At 48.7% G+C, this 20633-nt stretch overlaps 1 protein-coding gene across 3 annotated transcripts in view; it reads right to left on the minus strand.

Annotated features, from left to right (window-relative positions):
* GALNT17 (polypeptide N-acetylgalactosaminyltransferase 17) overlaps positions 1-20633 on the minus strand; it is a 439855-nt gene that overhangs the window by 209247 nt on the left and 209975 nt on the right. For all 3 annotated transcript variants that reach the window (XM_015069888.3, XM_053213855.1, XM_053213856.1), the window contains one exon: positions 1355-1529. In XM_015069888.3, coding sequence (XP_014925374.1) covers positions 1355-1529 — 175 coding nt within the window. The remainder of the gene's footprint in view (positions 1-1354; positions 1530-20633) is intronic.

Raw genomic sequence — 20633 nt, forward strand, 5'->3', positions numbered from 1 at the left:
AGAGGAGATCAGGGCTGCAAACCTACAGCTGTGTGTCACCAGGGTCTAACGGTGGCAGAAAAATCAGGCAGGACACTGGTGCCTGAGACGGCAATGGACAGCCATGTGCGCTTGAACAGGCCTGTGTTACCTGTGATCCCAGGGTGCAGATCGTCACGTGCCCAAGTGATAGCCATTCTCTTTTGGTCCGGCCCTTAAGGGATTCTAAGATGTGTTGCAAATGAAGAAGAACAGATTTTGTAATGTTTAATGGGCAACGGGGCACTGGCTCTTCCGATCTGGTACCACGAAGGGTATTCAAGTTCAAGATCAAGATCAAGTTCAAGATCATATTCAAGATGGTGCCACTGAGTTAACACAGGTTACAAGCAGCGTTTGTGAAATTAAAGACTCTGCTTCTTAGGAAGTAAGCAAACTGAACCCAGGTTATTTCACCTCTGACTCAGTTTCCCATTGGGCAGTCAGTCACAGCCACATGACCGTGCTTTTCAACCATAAGCATGCCCACTGAAGGTTTGGGCGTTCTGATGCTTCACGATTCTTGCAGTCCTAAGTCTTCTCCTCTCTGGGTGGCCTCCAGTTTCTCCTAGATTGTGCTTTTCACCTGGGAAACCATCGGGGCCACATTTGCAAAGATCCACCCTTCCCTTCCTCCAAATGATGTTAAAGATAATCCCTTATGTTCCAGGAGGCTTTACCCGAGTAGGTGGAATTATAAATGGATCTCTTCCCTCCAAATAGCACTCAACCATCCTCCTCAGAAAAGGGAACAAACAAAGTGGGAGAAGAGAAGAGACATGGCTGTCTCATCCCCTTGGCAAGGATCATCTCGAGTTCTGTCCAATCAGTGTGTCATTTTCACCGGGTATTTTTTTTTTAATTTTTTTTTTTAACGTTTATTTATTTTTTTGAGGCAGAGAGAGACAGAGCATGAACGGGGGAGGGTCAGAAAGAGGGAGACACAGAATTCGAAACAGGCTCCAGGCTCTGAGCTGTCAGCACAGAGCCCGACGCGGGGCTCGAACTCACGGACCGAGAGATCATGACCTGAGCCGAAGTCGGCCACCCAACCGACTGAGCCACCCAGGCGCCCCTTCACCGGGCATTTTGATGACGATGGTGGTGGTGGTTGGTGGAGGCCACAACAACAGAGAACCGGGTAGACAGCAAACTTCTCCCTGCTTCCCAGTTTTATCCCACAGTATGGCTCTCACCTTCTTTGTCAACCAACCCTTCTCCACTGTTCTACTAGCCCCAGAAGGAACAGGCAACGTTTCCACCTCCCAGATTCTAGCTCCTCCCGACCACCCTACTGCAGGTGCCGGGTGCCCCCAGGGTCCAGCTTGTGACCTACCAGCCTGCTGTGAATTCCACGTGGGCATCGAAGAAGCCAGTGACCTGGCCAGTGGCCGCCTTCCAGCCCTCGATGCGAGCTCGGATCAGGCCCTCTCTTTTTTGGTTGCGTACCACCTTCACCAGCCCAGGGTAGCGCTTCTGGACGTACTCTTCCAGCGGGGCCTTCAGCTCCTCTACAAATGACAAAATGCAAGAAGGTCCATAACCGTGTCACTTCAAACGTGTGTCCAACCCGCCGTGATGCCAACAAGATCTCCAGGAAGGCTGGAGACGCAGAAGAGTTGGCACGCTGGTGATCTTAGCAGAAAAGACAACTCAGGCAGCCTGAGAGTCAGAAGACATTGCCGACACCCTGACCCGGGATGGCAACGTCCTCCCAGCATCCAAGGTAGACAGCTGGACAGAATCGGCGCCTGGCTGTTACATCCTGACTGCCGCAGGCCACCAGATGTCTCTCGAGGCTTGTTTTCTCGGTGGTCTTTCCTCCTTTCGAGGCCAGCATTCCTGCCCTCCTACTGTCCCCTGGGTCCTGTTTATCAACTTCTGTATGGGTTTCCCCGTTTGCACACACACACTGGCTCTCATAGGACATGGCCTGGGTGGTCCAAACCCACAGTCGCGCATCAGACGCAAAGTTAACAAGGTTGCTACTTTGGTCTTAGGATAACAAAGCAATCTTTTCCTGGTAGTGCCATGGCAGCAGGAGTAATGCTACCAGAAACTGAACGCTTTCCCTTCTGCAACAAGCAGGTGGTGGAGAGTGCTTTCTTTATATGATCTAGATTAATCCTTACCCCAACCTAGGAGGTAGCTAGATTAATTCCATTAATTCCACCTTGCCAATTAAGAAACACAATTAGGGTGGCTAACTTGTCCCAAGGTCACACACCTAGAAACGGGAGGAGCTGAGACACAGCCAAAGGTGCCTGACATCGCAGACGGGGCGGTTGACGCCTCTCTGTGCAGAGAGTCACCAGGTGGGGGGGGGGGGGGAGGGGGAGGGGCTGCCTGGAAGGGGATTCAGAGACAGGCACACTGCAAGGACCCCCTCTTGGAGAGACTCATGCTGGAGGTCGCTAGCAGTCCAGATGATTCTGATGCAAATAGTCCGCAAACAATACCTTAAGAGATACAGTTACCCCTGACTTCACTCCAGAGAAACCCCAAAAGGTTGTGTTGATAGACGTCATACAGACGTCTCTCTTCCTAATTACACACAGCACCTTGGGGAGCTTAGAGCCATACTTTTGAGCACAGGTGGAGGCTGAGCTCTCTAGGTCACGGCTGTTGTTCCCCAGGAAGGATGCAGTCATGTGACCCAGGAGGAAATATAGAGCACGGGGTGTGCAGACGGATGGGAGCCAGAGAGTCCCCAAGGCACAGAGACACGGAATGGGTCCTGTCAGCCAAATGCACGGATGGTGGAGACACAGGAACGATACGGGCTGAACTGTGTACCCCCCAAATTCATCTGTCAAAGCCCTAACCCCCACTTCCTCAGAATATCATCATACTTGCAGATAGGGACTTTAAAGAGCTGATTAATTTTAAGTGAGGTTGGGGGCACCTGAGTGGCTCAGTCAGTTAAGCGTCCGACTCTCGATTTCAGCTCAGGTCATGATCTCATGGTTCGTGAGATCGAGCCCCTTAGGCTCTGTGCTAACACGGCAGACCTGCTTGGGATTCTCTCTCCGTCCCTCCCCTGCTCATACTCTCTAAAACTACATAAACACTAAAAAAAAAAAAAAAAAAAAAAGAATTTAATGAGGTTGTTAATATGGTCCTAATTCAATCTGACCGGTGTTCCTGTAAGAAGAGATTTGGAGCCACCAGGGGCCATGCACGCAGAGGACACAGCGGGAAGGTGGCCATCTGAAAGCCAAGGGGAGAGGCCTCAGGAGACACCAGCCCTGCCCACACCTTGATCTTGGACTTGCCGCCTCCAGAAATGTGAGAAAGTAAATTTCTGTTGCTTAAGCCCCCCAGTCTGTGGTCCCTTGTCATGGAAGCCCAAGAAAACTGATACAGGGGAGTATTAGTTTGGAAAGGAGGGAAACTGGAACCTGAGTGGGGAAGGGGCAGAAACCTCTGAGGAGATATAAGGTGCACTTGGGTATTTACACTGGAGTCAGACTGTCGGGGGTTCAGAGCCTAGCGCTGCCATTTATCACCTGAGTGCACCTGGGTGATTCACCCGATCCGTGCATGCCTCAATTTCCTCATCTGCACAAGGCGATGATAATCAGAGTAAGAACCTCATACGGTGGTGATAAGGAGTGAACCAGTCAATGTAGACAGAACGCCGGGGCGCCCGGTGGCCTCACTGCTTGAGCGTCTGACTCCTGATTTCGGCTCAGGTCATGATCCTGCGGTTGTTAGGTCGGGCTCTGTGTCGGGATCTGCACGGACACCGTGGAGCCTGCTTGAGACCCTCTCTCCCTCTCCCTCTGCCCCTCCCCTGCCCATGAGTGTGCCCTCTCGTCTCTCTTTCTTTGAAACAAAAAAAGAGAGAGAGAGACTGAATGCCTAGAATGATCGCTGGCATAGCGTAAATATCTGCTCAACCCTGAGTAGGTAGCCGGCGTTGGTAAGAATGTTCCCTCTTTCCATCCACATGGTGGAGGGCACATGGAGAGGTTTCAGAGCCACCCAGGGGGCCTGAGGAAGATGCACCCAAGATGGAAAAGGGCCTCTACACTAGAACGATGGCTCTCAAAGCGGAGGGATCAGCTGGAGGGGCTGAAACGGATTGCTGAGCCCCTCCCCCACAGTTTCATTTTTCAAAAGGTCAGGGGTGGGGCCTGAGTGTTTGTGTTTCTTTTCTTCTTCTTTTTAATATTTATTTATTTATTTATTTATTTATTTATTTATTTATTTTTGAGAGAGAGAATATGTGCCCATGTGCACACACATGCATGCAAGTGAGGGAGGAGCAGAGAGAGAGGGAGAGAGAGAGAATCCCACGCGGGCTCCGTATTGTCAGTGCAGAGCCTGGAGCAGGGCTTGATCTCCGGGGCCCTGAGATCACGAGCCGAGCCGAAAGCAAGAATCGTATGCTTGATCAACGGGGCTCCCCCGGGCGCGCCATGAGAATCTGTGATTCTAACAAGACCCGGGGGGGGGGGGGTGCCCATGCTGTGCTATGGGGAACCACTTTGAGAACCGCTAAGCTCAAAATGCACAGGGCTTCCTTGGTGCATGCTTGGCACATCACACACCCTCAAGAAGTTATTTATTGTTGGGGCACCTGGGCAGCACAGTCGGTTAAGCGTCTGACTTGGTCCGGGCTCAGGTCACGACCTCCTCGTTCATGGGCTCAAGCCCCACGTCAGGCTCTGTGTTCACAGCGCAGAGCCTGCTTGGGACTCCTCTCACTTTCTCCCTGCCCCTCCTCCACCCGCGCTCTCTCCCCCCTCTCTCTGTCTCTCAATAGATGAATAAACTTAAAAAACAAGTTACTTAGCGTCGACGTCTTCACCGACTGGTCTCACCAGTATTGCTAATATCCGTGCCGTCACCCCAGGGCTGGGGAGGGAGCTGGTGGAGAAGCCAGGCTGTGGGGACCCTCTGCCTCTTCACTCACGGTAAGTGAGAGAAGATGACCAAATACATGGGACTGGGGTGCCCAAATAGTCCTCGGCTTCTAGAAACCATCTATTGACTGAACGTTGGCTGGATCGTCCTGTTAATTACATTTCTCAGAACAAGAATTCTAGCAAGAAAGTTGGGCAGGCCATGCCTGCTTGGTTTTTCAGTCCTCCTCGTGAGTACCGGGTAGGTGGGCAGGGGATGGAGGGACGTGCCACGGAAGGCGCTGGATCCCGCGTGGGCACCGCGCCTACAGAAAGGTATAATGGGAGACCGGCCCGTTCGCTTGGATTGGCCCACGGTGGGAGGAATTCTGGGAATCTCCGTAAGTGCAGGGAGGACGCTCTGAGCGCTGCATGTTAAGCACCCGCCAGGAGACCCACAGGCATGGTTACCCTTTGGCTGCCTGGGACCTCACTGTGGCTCTGCCTGGGACCTGGGTGTCAGCTCCCATACGTGCCAGTCACTGTGTCCAAATGCCGAGGGGTTTCCTCATTTGCTCAGTGGTTGTGACTACGACTCCAGGGTGGAGAGAGTGACGGGACAGTGTCACTCACGACCACTGGCTTCTACACCTCAAGGCTCCTGAGATACGGGCATTAAAAGGCTTTGAAAAGTATAGAGGGATAATGCCTTGGTACCGGCCCTAGGGCTGTTAAATGAGATGCTACATGAACACATTAATCCTTAGTAGTAAGCATTCAATAAAAGTCACTTCTAACAATAATCGGTCTATTAATATTACCGATAGAGGTCAATTTTATAACTTCCCATGACTGACAGCTTCTCTTTCTAGCTAGTCAATGTCATTTTGAAGTCTGAGGGTCGCCTACGTAGGGGTAGACAGCACCCTCACTTGCAAGGCTTGGGGACACGTTGTTCTAAATGCAACAGAAGTGTCGGTCTATGGGCTTTTGGGGGATCACAGCAGGATCCGGGAACAAGTGGCACTGGTCAGGCTTCTTTTCCCAGTCCCTGTACATGGCTCTGTACTTCAGAAGGTAGTGGCTCGTGCCCTCGCTTGCCTTTAAAAATCGCTTCAGACACGATCTGCTTCCCCCAGGCGCTTACGATCTAGTTAAGCACGTGCGAGATGTTCCAAAACTGACGGCATTCAGTGTGACAAGAAAAATGGAGTTGACGGCCCAAGACAAATGGCCACAGAAGGAAGTGCTACAAAGAGGGAGACAGTATTTTGGTTGGGGTGCCCATGAAGAAGGTAGTGTTCGAGTTAAGCGGAAGGTTTGGACATGTGTTCTAACTACCCCAGGATACGTAAACACGCAGTGAAATACGGAAGCGTAGAAGCAGTCTTCTTAGGTACCGCGGAATCACTAGTGTCTGGGGGACGGGGAAGATGTCACTAATTAAAAAAGAGATAAAGAAGAAAAGTAGAACAGCCTGGGGACAGGCTGAGGTGCCGGCAGACATTCGGGTAGACTGTTGAACCAAACAAGTGACCCAGAGGTGACAAGAAAGGCACAGAGTGTAGGGGACGCAATGGTGAGATATGATGCCATAGGAGAGACTGCAGATGCCAGCGAGGACTTGGAACAGTAGGCTGGGACACATGCCCGTTAAGGAGGCAGGAAGGAGAGCTAAGGAGCAAGGCTGGCTCGAACAGCGTCTTGGGGGCGGAATCCCGTCAAGGGTGGAGTTTCCAAAAAGGAAGACACGTGTACCCATTCCACAAATACATACAGGGTACCTGCATGGCTGAGGATGACACAGTTCTTATCCTCAAAGTGTAACCCAACATCCAATGTCACGGAAGTCAAATGCACTCGAGAAAATGAGAGCTGAGAATGGCCCAGAGATCTAGACAAACAGTAGGCTCCTGACGGGACCAGAGAGGAAAAGGAATTCCCTTCTGGAAACAGCTGTGCCCTGCAGGGATAGGTTCGCATCAAGAGAAGTGGATGAGTAGGAGAGCTCAGGAGAGTTCCAGAAAGACTAATCCCGGAGGAACACAGTTTTAACAGTCTGAGGCATTGGGGTGTTGAGATTCGGAAATCGCCTTAAAGCGAGAGAGCCCACAAGTCAACCCAAGTAAAATCGAGGCCCCAGGCTCACCGGGGAAGGTGACAATGCTAAGGTGACCCCAACCTGACAGTGCTAAAAAATGTCATCTCCACCACCTACGATCCTTTATCATCCTTGACAGACGAAACCACGTTTGGATATTATCCTAACAGGAAGAAAAACATTTTACACGTTATTTTTCTCACCAGCAAACGCGGAGAAAAGAAACCAAACCTCATGTCTGCGAAAATAAATGTTTGCCTTCCAGTGTTATAAAATCCACTACTAAATTGGTCCAGAGTCATTTGGGAATCTTTGTGTTTCTTAAGGTTTCAGTAAATAGCATTTGGGGAGGTCAAGGGGGAAGAAGCAGACACCGCCTGTGATCAGAAGGGACCAGAAGAGAGATAAATCTTGTTCTTACCAGTGAAAGCAGCACCTGTCATCCAGGCTTAAGGAGTACATATTGGCAACAAGAAAGTTATAAAGACTGAGAACTACAGCGGAAACATTATTACAGAGTTATATCTAGATCCCACCCTTTCAGGGATATTAGAAAATAAACCATCTGTCCCGTGTCTAAGCCCTGCTCGGAAGCAAGTGTTGATCTTGCGGACCATCTCTCCCTGTTCCCGAACACCTCGGTGCCACAGAGATGTAAACTTGGAGGTGGCCAGGTGGCCCAGGGCTGGGCCACGTCTGCGCCTCTCAACCCTCACTCGGTTATTATGTCTTGGCGATGAGACTTACCGAATGTCCTAATTCTCAAGAAAATGGCGACAGGAGAATGAGTCTAAGCTTAGAGGAGCGTCTCTCAAATGCTGACCTGCATCAGAATCACCAGTAGGCCTGGGGCGTGGTCCAAGAACTCGCATTTCTAACAAGTTCCCAAGGGCTATTGCTGCCACCCTCCTGATGAATACCCTTTGGGCGGCTCTGGCTTAGAGACGACCACCTCTGCAACGCTGTCCGCATGAATCCGTCCCTGTGTGTGCAACAGGACTCATCCGAACTGAGCAGAAGTCGCAGAATCCCAGGGGTGCCACCGCCCATCTCTGCCTTTCTCCCTACCTGAACCTTCTTCTCTTGCCTCATCTGAAAGACTGAGCTCCTTGAAGGTGAACTCAGTCTACACGGCAAGGGTTTGTCTTTCCAAAACTGGATCCCCATTGCCGGTCACCCCTGCGCGGAGTGACCTCACAATTACGTCAGTCCCTTGATGAGGACCTCATGTGTTCCCGGACTCTGGCCTCATTCCCATGACTCCTCTTACTATCGCTACGAGTGCCACAATTCTACCAATATTACATCTGCCACCGTCAGTGCCACTGTCACCACCACAGCCACTTATAACCAATGCATCTCCCTGCCAGCGGCTGCTGAGCTTTGGGCATGCCGCTAGCTGGCAATGCATGGGTTGCGACAGCTGTGATGAGAAAACAGCACATATGGCATGTTCCGATTAAGAGCAAAAAAACCCAAAAAGCGCCTGCCTCAAAGCCAGCCTTCCTTAGAATGGGGTCCCTACCAGGGAATCACTTGGGAGCTTGTGCACATGCGGGTCCCCAGGCACACCCGAAGAGTTTCTCATTTAGTTGGCATTCGCAGGGTTGACCAGCGCCCCAGACAGTTCTCACACGAACCCAAAACTTCTCGAAAGCACAGATGGATTCGTTTTCATTGTTTTTATGACATGAGATCGACCATTTTTGCTTCTTTTTGAAGTGTTCGATTCAGTAGCATTCTGCGCATTCACGGTGTGGTGCAACCATCACCGCTATCAGGTTCTAGAACTTTCCATGACCCCAAACGTAAACGCTGCACCCACTGAGCTGTCCCTCTCCACTTTCTATCCCCACTTCAGCTCCTGGCACCCACTAATCTGCTTTCCATCTCTAGGAATCTACCTCTTCTGGATATTTCATAAAAATGGAATCGCACAGCATGTGGCCTTTCGGTGTGCAAGCAGGAGTCAACTTGGAAGTTGGGGAAAGAGAGGTGTTTTCAGTGTGAACGTTAACACCTGGCCTCACCGAAGATCTGCTTCTGTATTTTGCTGCCAGTTTGCTTTTCCAACCCTCATTTGGGTCATCTGGCCGGAAGCGTGTTCCCAAAGCAACTCCAGGCTCCGTGAATGGGGTTCTGGCCTCTCTGAGGAGAGGGCCCAGCCCTTGGATCGGTGTCATACCCCTAGAATCCCCTGGCACCAGCCTCCTCTCCATCCCTGATGAAAACTTTCAGCTCACTGCGCTTGGGGGCATTAAGATCACTCAGGGAGAAAACACGGTCTTCAACACAGGGTTTTAGCAGCCATTAGTCACGATGCCCTACATTTCTGCAGTGTCTTTTTTTTTATGAGATTTTTAAAAATCTTGATTTATTTTTGAGAGGGGGAAGGGGCAGAGAAAGAGGGGGACAGAGGATCTGAAGCAGACTCTGCGGACGGCAGCAGACTGGACGCGGGGCTCCAACCCCTGAGCCGTGAGATCGTGACCTGAGCCGAAGTCGGACGCTTAACCGACTGAGCCACCCAGGTGCCCCCAAATAAGGCATTTTTTAAAAAAATTACCTTTAAAGTTAAAAAAGGGAAGGTGGAAAAACCTGGTTGCCTGTCCTGGCCGTGAACTATATACAAGGGCTTCACGTTGGTCAAATGGAGATATTAAGTTCCAGAAACAAATCTGGGTTTTGGAGGACCTAAAGTTTGCAAAATTTGGAAGATCGTCTTTCAGGAAAAGAAAATCTCTCTTTCATACGTTTTCCAAAAACACAAGGGCTTTGGGATGAACACATTGTCAGGGGGACCGAGCCAGGGAGAGGTCCCCAAACATCAGTTTCATTAGCTTCAGAGTTGAGCACACCCTGGCCAGGCCGACTTCATGGATGCAGAGTTCCTTTTCACTAATAATTACAACTTTTCAAACATTTCAAACACTATGCTCGTCCGTATCTATAATGAAACATCTAGATGCCGAAACTGCTAAGCAAGCTGACTGAGAGAGTCAGCTAATCACGAGATGCTCCCGGGCACTATTCAGATGTGCTCCCCTTGGGTTTTAACATTTATTTGTTTTCAATTTTTGCTTTAACATTTAACACTTCTTGGCACGAACGAAGTTGCACGTACTGTTGTGGCCACTTCGGCTGGATCAACTCTTTTTACCCGCATGATGACTCTGTTATTATCCCCATTTTATGAGTGGGGAAAAGGAGGCACAGAGAGGGTAAAGTCCTTACCGAAAGTCACGCAGTGACTGTAAGTGTAAGTGACATGGCCGTGCTCTCTGTCATCCTGCCTCTGATTCCTGTGGATGCGAGGCTGTGAAACCCGACGTTGTTCGTCTGCTCACATAGAATTGCACCTCACACAAGGCCGTTGAGGCTCCAGGTTTGTCCTGGAACTGGCCCTCTCTGTAACTCTGAAGCATCCATTCACTCCCTCTGGGCTTGGTACATGCATTTACCTTTCTAGGCACCTGTCCATGGATGCCGGCTGGCCCTCTCCAGAGAACGAGCCCATGGCTGATGGAGAGGCTCAAAAGGGCTGGGAGGCATCTAGAAGAACCTGCTGAACCCTGAGCTCCTCCAGACAGTCCCACCAGACCCTGAAGGGACAGCAGTGACTCAGGGTCCCTTCTCCACTATCTCTGAAATCCTGGCCTTTACGAACAGCCATGGAGAGAAAGCGAGCATGCGAAAATGCATGCTGAAATAACACAGAAGGCAGCTATGATGTATATTTTACTCTCTGGGCAGCTCTCAGCTTTGTGACTTAAATAATGCATTTTCTGACTATGGGACGGAAGAATAAAAAAAAAAAAGAGGCGGGAGCAGAAAACTTCAGCAAGAATGGAGGAGATTAAAAAGAGATGTTTTTGCTGTGTGTGAAAGCGTTTTAAAGGCTATTCCACAGCGAGATCAAAGCAAGGACCAAAGAAAGCAAAAGACGAAAAGAAGCAAGAAAAGGGATGTGAGGCACAAAATACCAAAGTGTTAAACTAAATATATCACACAGAGTTGTGCATTCATGAGAGGCGCTTTGAAAAGGAAAGCCATCCCTGATTTCAATTCCTTTGTTAAGAAATTCCTCTCCACTGCTTCTTCCATTTAAATTTCACCTTAAAAAAAAAAAAAAAAAAGACAAGTAGCCCAAATGGGAAACATCATAATGCCCATAGATGGTGCCTCCAAGTTGCTGCCCCAAATTAAAAGAGCATTCTCCTACCTTGCCCCATCAAAAGGCAGTAGAAAGTCTGGTATTTGCAGCTGATTCTAATAATAACGTGTGAATTTAAGCGATAAAATTTGTCTACAGGCTGGAGTGTGTTTTTCTTTCATTATGTTTCTTATTTACTGTGATATTGATTCTGAATGCTCTGAAGCTGGCAAAAATTTTTCCTTGAAATAGCAAAAGTCACCATCATTAAGGGCAGGGGTGGGGCGGAGGGGGGGGGGAGAGCAAAACAGAACACAAGAAACACGAAGCCTTGGAGACAACGGGGTCACATCTTGGCGCTTGGTCACTTCGAGTTTTCTTTAAATGCTATTGGCAAGCCCAGGAATGCAATAACTTAGAGCAAGGCATCTGGTCAGCCCCCTCTTCCCTAGCATTTGGGGACTCTGTATTCAGAGCCCTGAATGCTCCAAGGTCAACGGCAGCGCAGATCCTACGCACAAGGAAGACGCTAGTGCGTGCTCACAAAACAACAGCGCGTGTTGAAGCGTCACGTAGCACGACAGTGTTTCTGTAAATAGCTTTTGTTAGGGTCCCGAAGGCCTGCAGAACCTCGTGTGTCTCTGCTAACCCAGGTGACCATCCAAATGTAGACTACAGGCACAGACCGGGCAGAACAGATATGAGCTGGACTACTGCACAGGAGCATGCTGGCGACACAGGGCAGGGATGTTTTGATGTGGAAAAAGAATGAAACCGGCAAAGTCTCGCGAAGAGGGAGTGCTGTGGGGCCAGACGTATTTGTGTTGCATTTACACCGAGCCAGGGGCACCTGGGGAGGCAGGGCCACGCCTGGTCAGAAGCACTCATCTTGAGCTGCCGAATGACACCCACTCTGCATTTGTACATCCCTTGGGGGTGAACTACTGGCAGCTGGTTGTCCTCTCTCACGCGTGAGAAGAGCAGGAAATCGGTGGCCGGTCAGGACCTACCCTCATGACTCTGAAGGCAGCCATCTTGCCATAAGGACATAAGGGCGAGAGTAAGTAAAGGGTTTGCTCTAGGCTCTCTGCTGGTCTTGGTCAGGGGCCTTTCCAGACCCCGTAGCATAGCCTGAGACCAGAGCAAGCAGACCAGAGCTTGGGGCTAAAGTAATCTACAGACACTCGTGTCAATGCCAACTCAAGTACCCAGCTCATTTTTCCAATAAAATATGGTCAAAGCTGGAACACTGCTCTTGGAGGAACAAAGGTGAAAGTGATTTTATTTGGTTGTCCTGACAACTATTTCAACCATCCCTGGGCTTCCTTGCTCCACATCTCCACCTGTCCCACCTCTATCCTGGCGGATCCCCAACCCGGGCTGGGCTATTCAAGCAGCCCTTGGCATCCCTCTTGCTCTGAGGCTGCATAGCATTGCTGGAGAACATCAACACTCCCCTTCCTTAATCCTGTGGCTCGGTGAGGCTCTCAATATCTGAGATGCCCTCTCTCTGAAACTCCAGTCCATCCATCAGTTCTCACAAGTCAAATCCCATCTACACCCTTCCCTCTGTGTGCCCCAAGCTTCCCTGCCTCTATTTGAGAACGTCTCCCCACTGTATCTTCTTCCTATTTCCATATGTCCCAAATCTCTCTGGAGACGGCCAGTCATTCGCAAACACTTTTAAATGCCTGGGGCTGACTGGCCCCTAGCCCAACCTCACTCTTATCACTAGGATGCGTCGGACCCTCCAGCATTCTTACTGGGTTCCTATCAGTGTGAACCCAAAGTCTGACCACAAGGCAAACATTTCAACACATATTCTAGATAACTTCTGGTTCTTGTAGAGTGCAACTATCCCCTTTGGCACTACAGTCAGGACACCAAGGTTAAAACAGAAACTTCTCCTCCACGGGAGGCTGGGTTGGAAGACCAAGAGTTAATCGGATTTTGCACCGAGGGGATGTCACCCAAATGGAATAAATGACCAAAAGAGCTCGTTTGAACCTGCAGGCATCATAAGACTCAGCAGTTGTGTTCTTGGGCACCGAGACGAATATTGCTTTTCGTACAAACATCTGTACGCAAACACTGATAGCAACTTTATTTGCGAAAACCCCCAAACTGAGACAACCCAAGTGTCCTCCGACGGGCCAGGGGTCAAACAGACTGTGGTGAAGCCGTATGACAGAACTCTGTGCAGAAGTCAAAAGGAATGAACTCACTGCACCCCGCAACGTGGACAGATCTCCGGGGACTCATGCGGCGTGTACAAAGCCAATCACGAAGATTCAATACCGTACGGCTCAACCGAGGGAACAGTCTTGCAACAGCAAAACTATAGGCTGGAGAACAGATCAGTGGTTGTCAAGGGTATCGAAGGAGAGCGTCGGGGAGCGTTGAGGTGCCAGGACAGCTCTGTACCTTAATTGTGTTTGGTTATAAGAATCCACACCTGTGATAAAACTGCACAGAACTGTCTCCACACACACGCACCAACACAGACACACACGCGTGTTCAACTGGTGAAATCAGACTAAGCTCTGTGGATGGTACCCAAGTCAGCGCACTTGTTATAAGCCTCCACTAGAGTTCTGCAAGATGGTAACCATTGGGAGAAACTGAGTGGAGACACATAAGACTTCTCATACATTGTTGCAACCTCTTGCGAATTTATAGTTGTTTCAGAATAGCGAGGGGTTTTTGTCTTAGTAGTGAATTTTAAATCCAGTTAGGGGGCGCCTGGGTGGCTCAGTCGGTTGAGCATCCGACTTCAGCCCAGGTCATGATCTCGTGGTCCGTGGGTTTGAGCCCCGCATCGGGCTCTGTGCTGACAGCTCGGAGCCCAGAGCCTGTTTCAGATTCTGGGTCTCCCTCTCTCTCTGACCCTCCCCTGTTCATGCTCTATCTCTCTCTATCTCAAAAATAAATAAACATTAAAAAAAAATTTTTTTAAAGCCAGTTAGACTATGAAGCTTTCACTGGGGTTCCTTCACGATCTCCAGTGTAAAGACACACAAACTCTCTTTTTTAAATTTTTTAGTGTTTATTTTTCGGGGGGGGGGGGAGGGGCAGAGAGCGAGGGAGACACAGAATCCGAAGCAGGCTCCAGGCGATGAGCTGTCAGCACGGAGCCTGACGCGGGGCTCGAACTCACGAACTGCGAGATCATGACCTGAGCCGAAGTCGGATGCTCAACCCAATGAACCACCCAGGTGCCCCTACACTCTCTTTCTTAATCTTTCCCCCTCGTGGCCTGAAAATACATGAGGAGAAATGTAAATACACAACCTAGTTGTGATTACAGACCCACAGAGCAAACGCCGTCACACTGCGGTGATCTGGTAGGGGACAAAACCAAGCATTGTTTCTGATTAGGAAGGCTCTTTACAGGCAAGGGGAAGGGCAGGTGACGTTCCAATAAGGAAGCCTGGCCCAGCACGGGGCATGGAGTTGCGTGATAACAAGTTGTCTCCTGGCTGCTTGACTCAGAGCCTCCACCACACAGGGGAAACCGTTATCTTCCAGAAACACAGGACTCCTCCTATCCCCGCAATTATACACCAGGAAGAAAAGCAAACAATGCCGTTGCGCCGTCTCCAAAATCCCTTCTGGAAGTCCGGAGGGTGTAACCTTCCACGCAGAAAAGTTTTCTAACTCGAACCACCCTGCTTTCACCCTCTGAATGAGTCACCCAAGAGAAGAGCCTGACCGGGTGGGCTGGTCCCCCAGGGAAGGAGTAGGGACCAAGTGGACACCTGATCATCAAGAGATGATTCCCAGAGATGAGTGCTTTCTGAGACCTAAACCACGAGAACCAGAGCATCGAAGCCCAAACACGCACAGCAACGCCGAATGCAGAACCTCCCAGGATGATGTCAGAGGAAGTACAAAAAAGAAAGCTTCGCGCTCGCGCAGTAACTGAACATATTCAGCAATCGCTGTAACTCAGCAGCGTGCGGGGGCCCTGGGAAGGCAGCGCAGAAGGAGCTGTGGTTCTTGCCCTCAAGGGTCTGACTGTCCAGAGATGGGCAAGTATGCAAAAGCAAGGCGGCAGGCCAAGTGGGGGGCCAAACCCCACAGTGATGCCCGGGCAGCAGAGGCGAAGGGCCCCGAACCCTGCTGCAGCTGGGAAATCCGGGAAGGCTTCCCAGGGGAGGTAACCCAGAAGAAGAGTGTCCAAGAATGATCTGGAGCTGGCAAATCCAATAGCACCGCGAGCACCCTCAGTGGGAACATCCTTTATCATACCTCCCGGGACTTGCACTGTGGGCTTTTGCAAGGATTAACTCTAAAGCTGACAGTTTAAACCCTGCCTCAAAGCCACTGCTCTCCCCCAAAGTACTCAACACCGGAAAAGGTAAGTGCCTTGGCCGACACCACACCAGATTCGATTCTGCTTTTTCCTCCACATGCTATTGCTTAAGAACAAAGAAGGTAATGAGGGAAGTTTTTTTTTTTTTTTAATTTTTTTTTCAACGTTTTTATTTATTTTTGGGACAGAGAGAGACAGAGCATGAACGGGGGAGGGGCAGAGAGAGAGGGAGACACAGAATCGGAAACAGGCTCCAGGCTCCGAGCCATCAGCCCAGAGCCTGACGCGGGGCTCAAACTCATGGACCGTGAGATCGTGACCTGGCTGAAGCCGGACGCTTAACCGACTGCGCCACCCAGGCGCCCCTGGGAAGTTTTTAAAAAGTAGCTGAAAACTATGGAGAAGACCTATTTGAAAATGCATTAAGGATTATGACAGTAGAAATGAAGAAGACTCTAATGTTCTTTTAATATTATTTTATTCCAGTACTATTTTAAGCCACTTATGGAGAGAGAGAAGGAGAAGGGGGCGGGGAGAAGGGCAGAGGGAGAGAGATTCTCAAGCAGGTTCCACACCCAGGGCAGAGCCCAAGGTGGGGCTCGATCCCACGACCCTGGGATCATGCCCTAAACCAAAGTCAAGAGCCGGACACTTAACCCCCTGAGCCACCCAGGTGCCCCACCATTAATACTATTTTGATAGTTGAAGTTACCCCTCATCTGAGTTTGGAAGGCACAATGAACTTCCACAGGAATTTGCACCTGACATATCCAAAAAGGTGAACTCAGTCCCCCTCCCATACCCACCACTTCTGCCATATCCTTTCAATGTTCATTTATTTTTGAGAGAGACAGAGCATGGGCTGGGGAGGGGCAGAGAGAGAAGGAGACACAGAATCTGAAACGGGCTCCAGGCTCTGAGCTGTCAGCACAGAGCCCCACGCGGGGCTCGAACTCACAGACCGCGAGATCATGACCTGAGCCGAAGTCAGACGCTTAACTGACTGAGCCACCCAGGTGCCCCTACATTCCCCCTCTTAATGAGTAGCACCAATACCCATCCTGTGCCCGGAGGCAACACCCCTCCATAACTCCTCCCTCCTCTTCCCCCTCTTCCAAAACCAATCAGTCCTCATGTGATTCAGCCGCCATGTTTCCACATCTGAAATATGGTAGCATATGAAAATAGGAAATCTCAAATCGGTGGTTAAAGGATAGAGTATTAAATAAATTGAGATAAGCACATGTTGAGACCAGAGTCTCCAGGCTGAAACTCTTATACCTGAACACGAAAATGTTTAATCCACTGGGAATTGATTTTGAAAAAAAACAAAACGATTTACCTGTAAGAAAATATGCATGAATATTTGCGCCACCTGAGGATGATGAGTAACTTTCTCGGGGCGTCACTAAAAGAAAAGACTAATGGATCTGACTATGTAGAAATGTATAATTTATATTTGTCAAAAAATACAATAAACAAATTAAAGTCAAAAGCACAGGTTGGGGAGAAACGCCCATAAGATGACTGTGAAAGAAGTTTATTTAATATCTATAAAGTTCTCACAATTCAGTAAAGCGAAGACAAATTCTCCAGGAGAAAAAGAAATGAGGGGTCATCAACTGGCAAATCTCTATCAAAATAAAGACAATTAACCATTTGAAAAAGTTCCCGTCATCATTAGGGTTAAAAAAAAAATGTAGATTTAAAAGTATGTCATTTTTCACTCATCAGAACCGTAAAGACAAAAAAGAAATAATGAATCAGTGTCGATGAGAATGCAGAGAAAAAGACACTTTGATATCCTTCTCGTGGGACAGACCACATATCTGGAGAGCAATTTATCAATCCATATTAAAAGTTCTTAAAAACTGGGGTGCCTGGGTGGCTCAGTGGGTTAAGCGTCCGACTTCGGCTCAGGTCACGATCTCACCGTCCGTGAGTTCGAGCCTCTCGTCGGGGTCTATACTGACAGCTCGGAGCCTGGAGCCTGCTTCAGATTCTGTGTCTCCCTCTCTCTCTGCCCCCTCCCTCACGCTCTGTCTCTCTCTGACTCTTAAAAATGAACAAACGTTAAATTTTTTTTTAATTATTAAAAATTAATATGGAATTTGGGGGGGGAGATGAATTTAACTCACGAATGTGAGATGCTTCCCTGAAGCATAAACCCCGAAAACACTGATTCCTTTTTTAATATGAAAGAAACCCACACATGCTTTCCCAGGGTCAGAGAAAACACAAGAGGAGACACCAGCCACAATACCGGGGAAGCTGGAAAGTGGTAGAAAGTGCGCTGAGAGATGTCTAGCAGCCGACCTCCAGCTACCATGGGAAACACTGAGAAACCAATTCAACACACACCGGAGAATCCTCGAGAGATAATGAAGCCAGACGCACCGGGTACCTCTTGAACTGGGGGTGACTAAACTGGGGAAACAGAAATGAGGGGCACCAGAAGGAAGGCCATTCGAAAGGAAACTGATCACTAGATCCCCATCCCTACCCTGTGCTCCAGCCCCTGCAACCCTCTACTGTCAAAACTGGTGGCGATCCTGAGCAGACAGCAGGCTCGCCAGACCTCGGCGGGGGGCTTCAGCTCGGGGAGACAGAAACCAAACAGCAAAGAGCAAAAACCATGTGGAACCAGACTGTGCAGGGAGAAAAACAAAAAACCAAAACAAAAGACGAAATATTATTAATATCCTCCAGGGGATAGGAAAACATATTGCTTCTATTAAATAAGAACAATATGCTATAAAAAGGAACTCTCAGAGAGTAAAAATGGGCACTTGGAAGTAAAATCATGATGGCAGAGATAAAAAAAACTGACTAGAAGGGAAGGAAGATAAAACTCAAGAGAGAGCAAACAAAGCTGGGCAAAAATATAAGGAAAGATAAGGTGGCAGAGAAAAAATAAGAAAATTAAAGGCTCCACCCAAGAGGCTTACTAATGGAATAGTGGGAGACGCTGAAATAGAGAAACGAGGAAAATGGGGAGGGATTATCAATGGAATGTTCCAAGAAATTTTCCGAAAACTGACAGACATTAGATTCCAGATTGAAGCCACTAAACTGACCCACACTAAGGCTCATCATCGTGGATTTCAAAACTCTGGGGACAAAATGGAAGATTCCACCAGCTTCCAGAAAGGAGAACACACACACACACACGCGCGCGCGCGCGCACACACACACACACACACACACACACACAATCAGAAATCGGAATGCCTTTGGCTCCTTTACGAAACATTGAAAAAAGATAATGAAGCCAAAACATTAAAATCTGAAAGAAGGGAATATCTGTCTCAACCAGGCCATCGATCACACAGAAAATGAGGATAAAGCTTTCTTCAGACACGGATGATCTCAAAAGACTTTATCTTCCTCGTAGTCCCTTAAGGAGGCTCCTAGCTGTTATGTTGCACCAAAATAAGCACGTAAACCAAGAAAAGAGAAAAGCCTGGAATTTAGCATAGGAGAGGGGGCAAAGGAGGTCCCCAGGAGGATGGTGAGGAGGGATCCAAGGTGACAATGACCTATAGCCACTGCAGCCAACTGTCCACAGCGGGGCAGCGGGACTTGAGGCGGACACATGGCGAGTTGCCATTACTCTTGCTTCTGCAAACTCACCTCATTTTCGACTGAGGATAGATTGCTTGAATGAGCCCAGAACTTTCAATATGAATTGATAAATTGTTCAGATATGCGGTTCTGTCCCATGAGAAGGATATGAGAGTCTTTTTTCTCTGTATCCTCACCGACACGGACTCTTACTAATCTTTGTCATCTTTGCTGCTCTGATGAGTCAAATGATGTCTGAATGAGGATAGATTGTCCCCATTCTTCCCTATAATGGGATATTCTGACCACAGGCTGACATAGTCTGTGCTCTCTCTCACCATGCCCGCTGCCTGGATCAGCGGAGGACATTCATTTCATCCCCCAGACGTGGTCTGCTTCGACCTCCTTCTAAGAGTAGGCAATGCGCCTTGATGAGGTCGCCGGCAGAAAACACAGAGCAGCCATTCCTTCGGTCCCGATTTTTGCCTTATCCCCAGCACTGGTGCACACAACAGCCTGCCAGATGTCCCCACAAGGGTGTGTCCTGTGTTTCCCTGAGCTCGCTCGTGACTTAGCTGTCTTCTCCAGAAGAAGCCTTTGGAAACAATTAAGATAGTACACGGGTCAGTACTCTTGTTCTTGACATGATAGGATATCAGGCATTTCGTAAAAAGTGCACGAAAAGAATACAGGAGCCAGGAAAACTAAGCAAAAAATAAATAAATAAAAGGCATCCAGATTGGAAAGTAAGAAGTAAAATTGTCACTACTTGAAGGTGACGTGACATTACAGGCAGAAAGCTCTGAAGTATACACACACACACACACACACACACACACACACACAATCAGAGCTAAGAAACAAGTTTAGCAACGTAGAAGAATACAAGATCAATATACAAAAATCAGCTGCATGTCTATACGCGAGCAGTGAGTAGTCCAAAAATGAAATAAAGAAAGCAATTCTACTTACAATTCAACATCAAAAATAATAAAATATCTAGGAATAAATTTAGACAAAGAAAGCAAGACTTGTAGGGGAGCCTCGGTGGCTCAGTCAGTTAAGCATCCGACTCTTGATTGTGGCTCTGGTCATGATCTCAGAGTTGTGGGTTCGAGCCCTGCATCAGGATCCACGCTCAGCAGGATTGGGATTCTCTCTCCTTCTCACTCTGCCCCCTCTCCTTCATGCATATGTGTGTGCTCTCTCGCTCTCTCTCAAAATAAATAAATAAACATTTTTTTAAAAAAAAACAGAAGGCAAGACTTTCATATTGAAAATTATAAAACATTGTTTAAAGAAATTAAAGAAGATCTAAATAAACAGAAAGACCCTCCATGTCATGGTAATCTCTACACCCAACATGGGCCTCCAAATCACAACCCCAAGATCAAGAGTTCGCACACTCTGCTGACTTAGCCAGCCAGGTACCAAAGACATTCCACGTCATGGATTGGAAGTATTAATATTGCTAAGATGACAATACTTTTCAAATTGACCTATAGATCCAATGCAAAATCCCTGACAAAATTCCAACTGCCTTTTTGAAGCAATGGACAAACGTGTCATATGTCCCACGTGGGACCCAGAATTCACATGTCAACACGTGGGACCCAGAATGGACAAAACAAT

This window comes from Acinonyx jubatus, chromosome E3 (assembly GCF_027475565.1).
Source record: "Acinonyx jubatus isolate Ajub_Pintada_27869175 chromosome E3, VMU_Ajub_asm_v1.0, whole genome shotgun sequence".
Taxonomy (NCBI): domain Eukaryota; kingdom Metazoa; phylum Chordata; class Mammalia; order Carnivora; family Felidae; genus Acinonyx; species Acinonyx jubatus.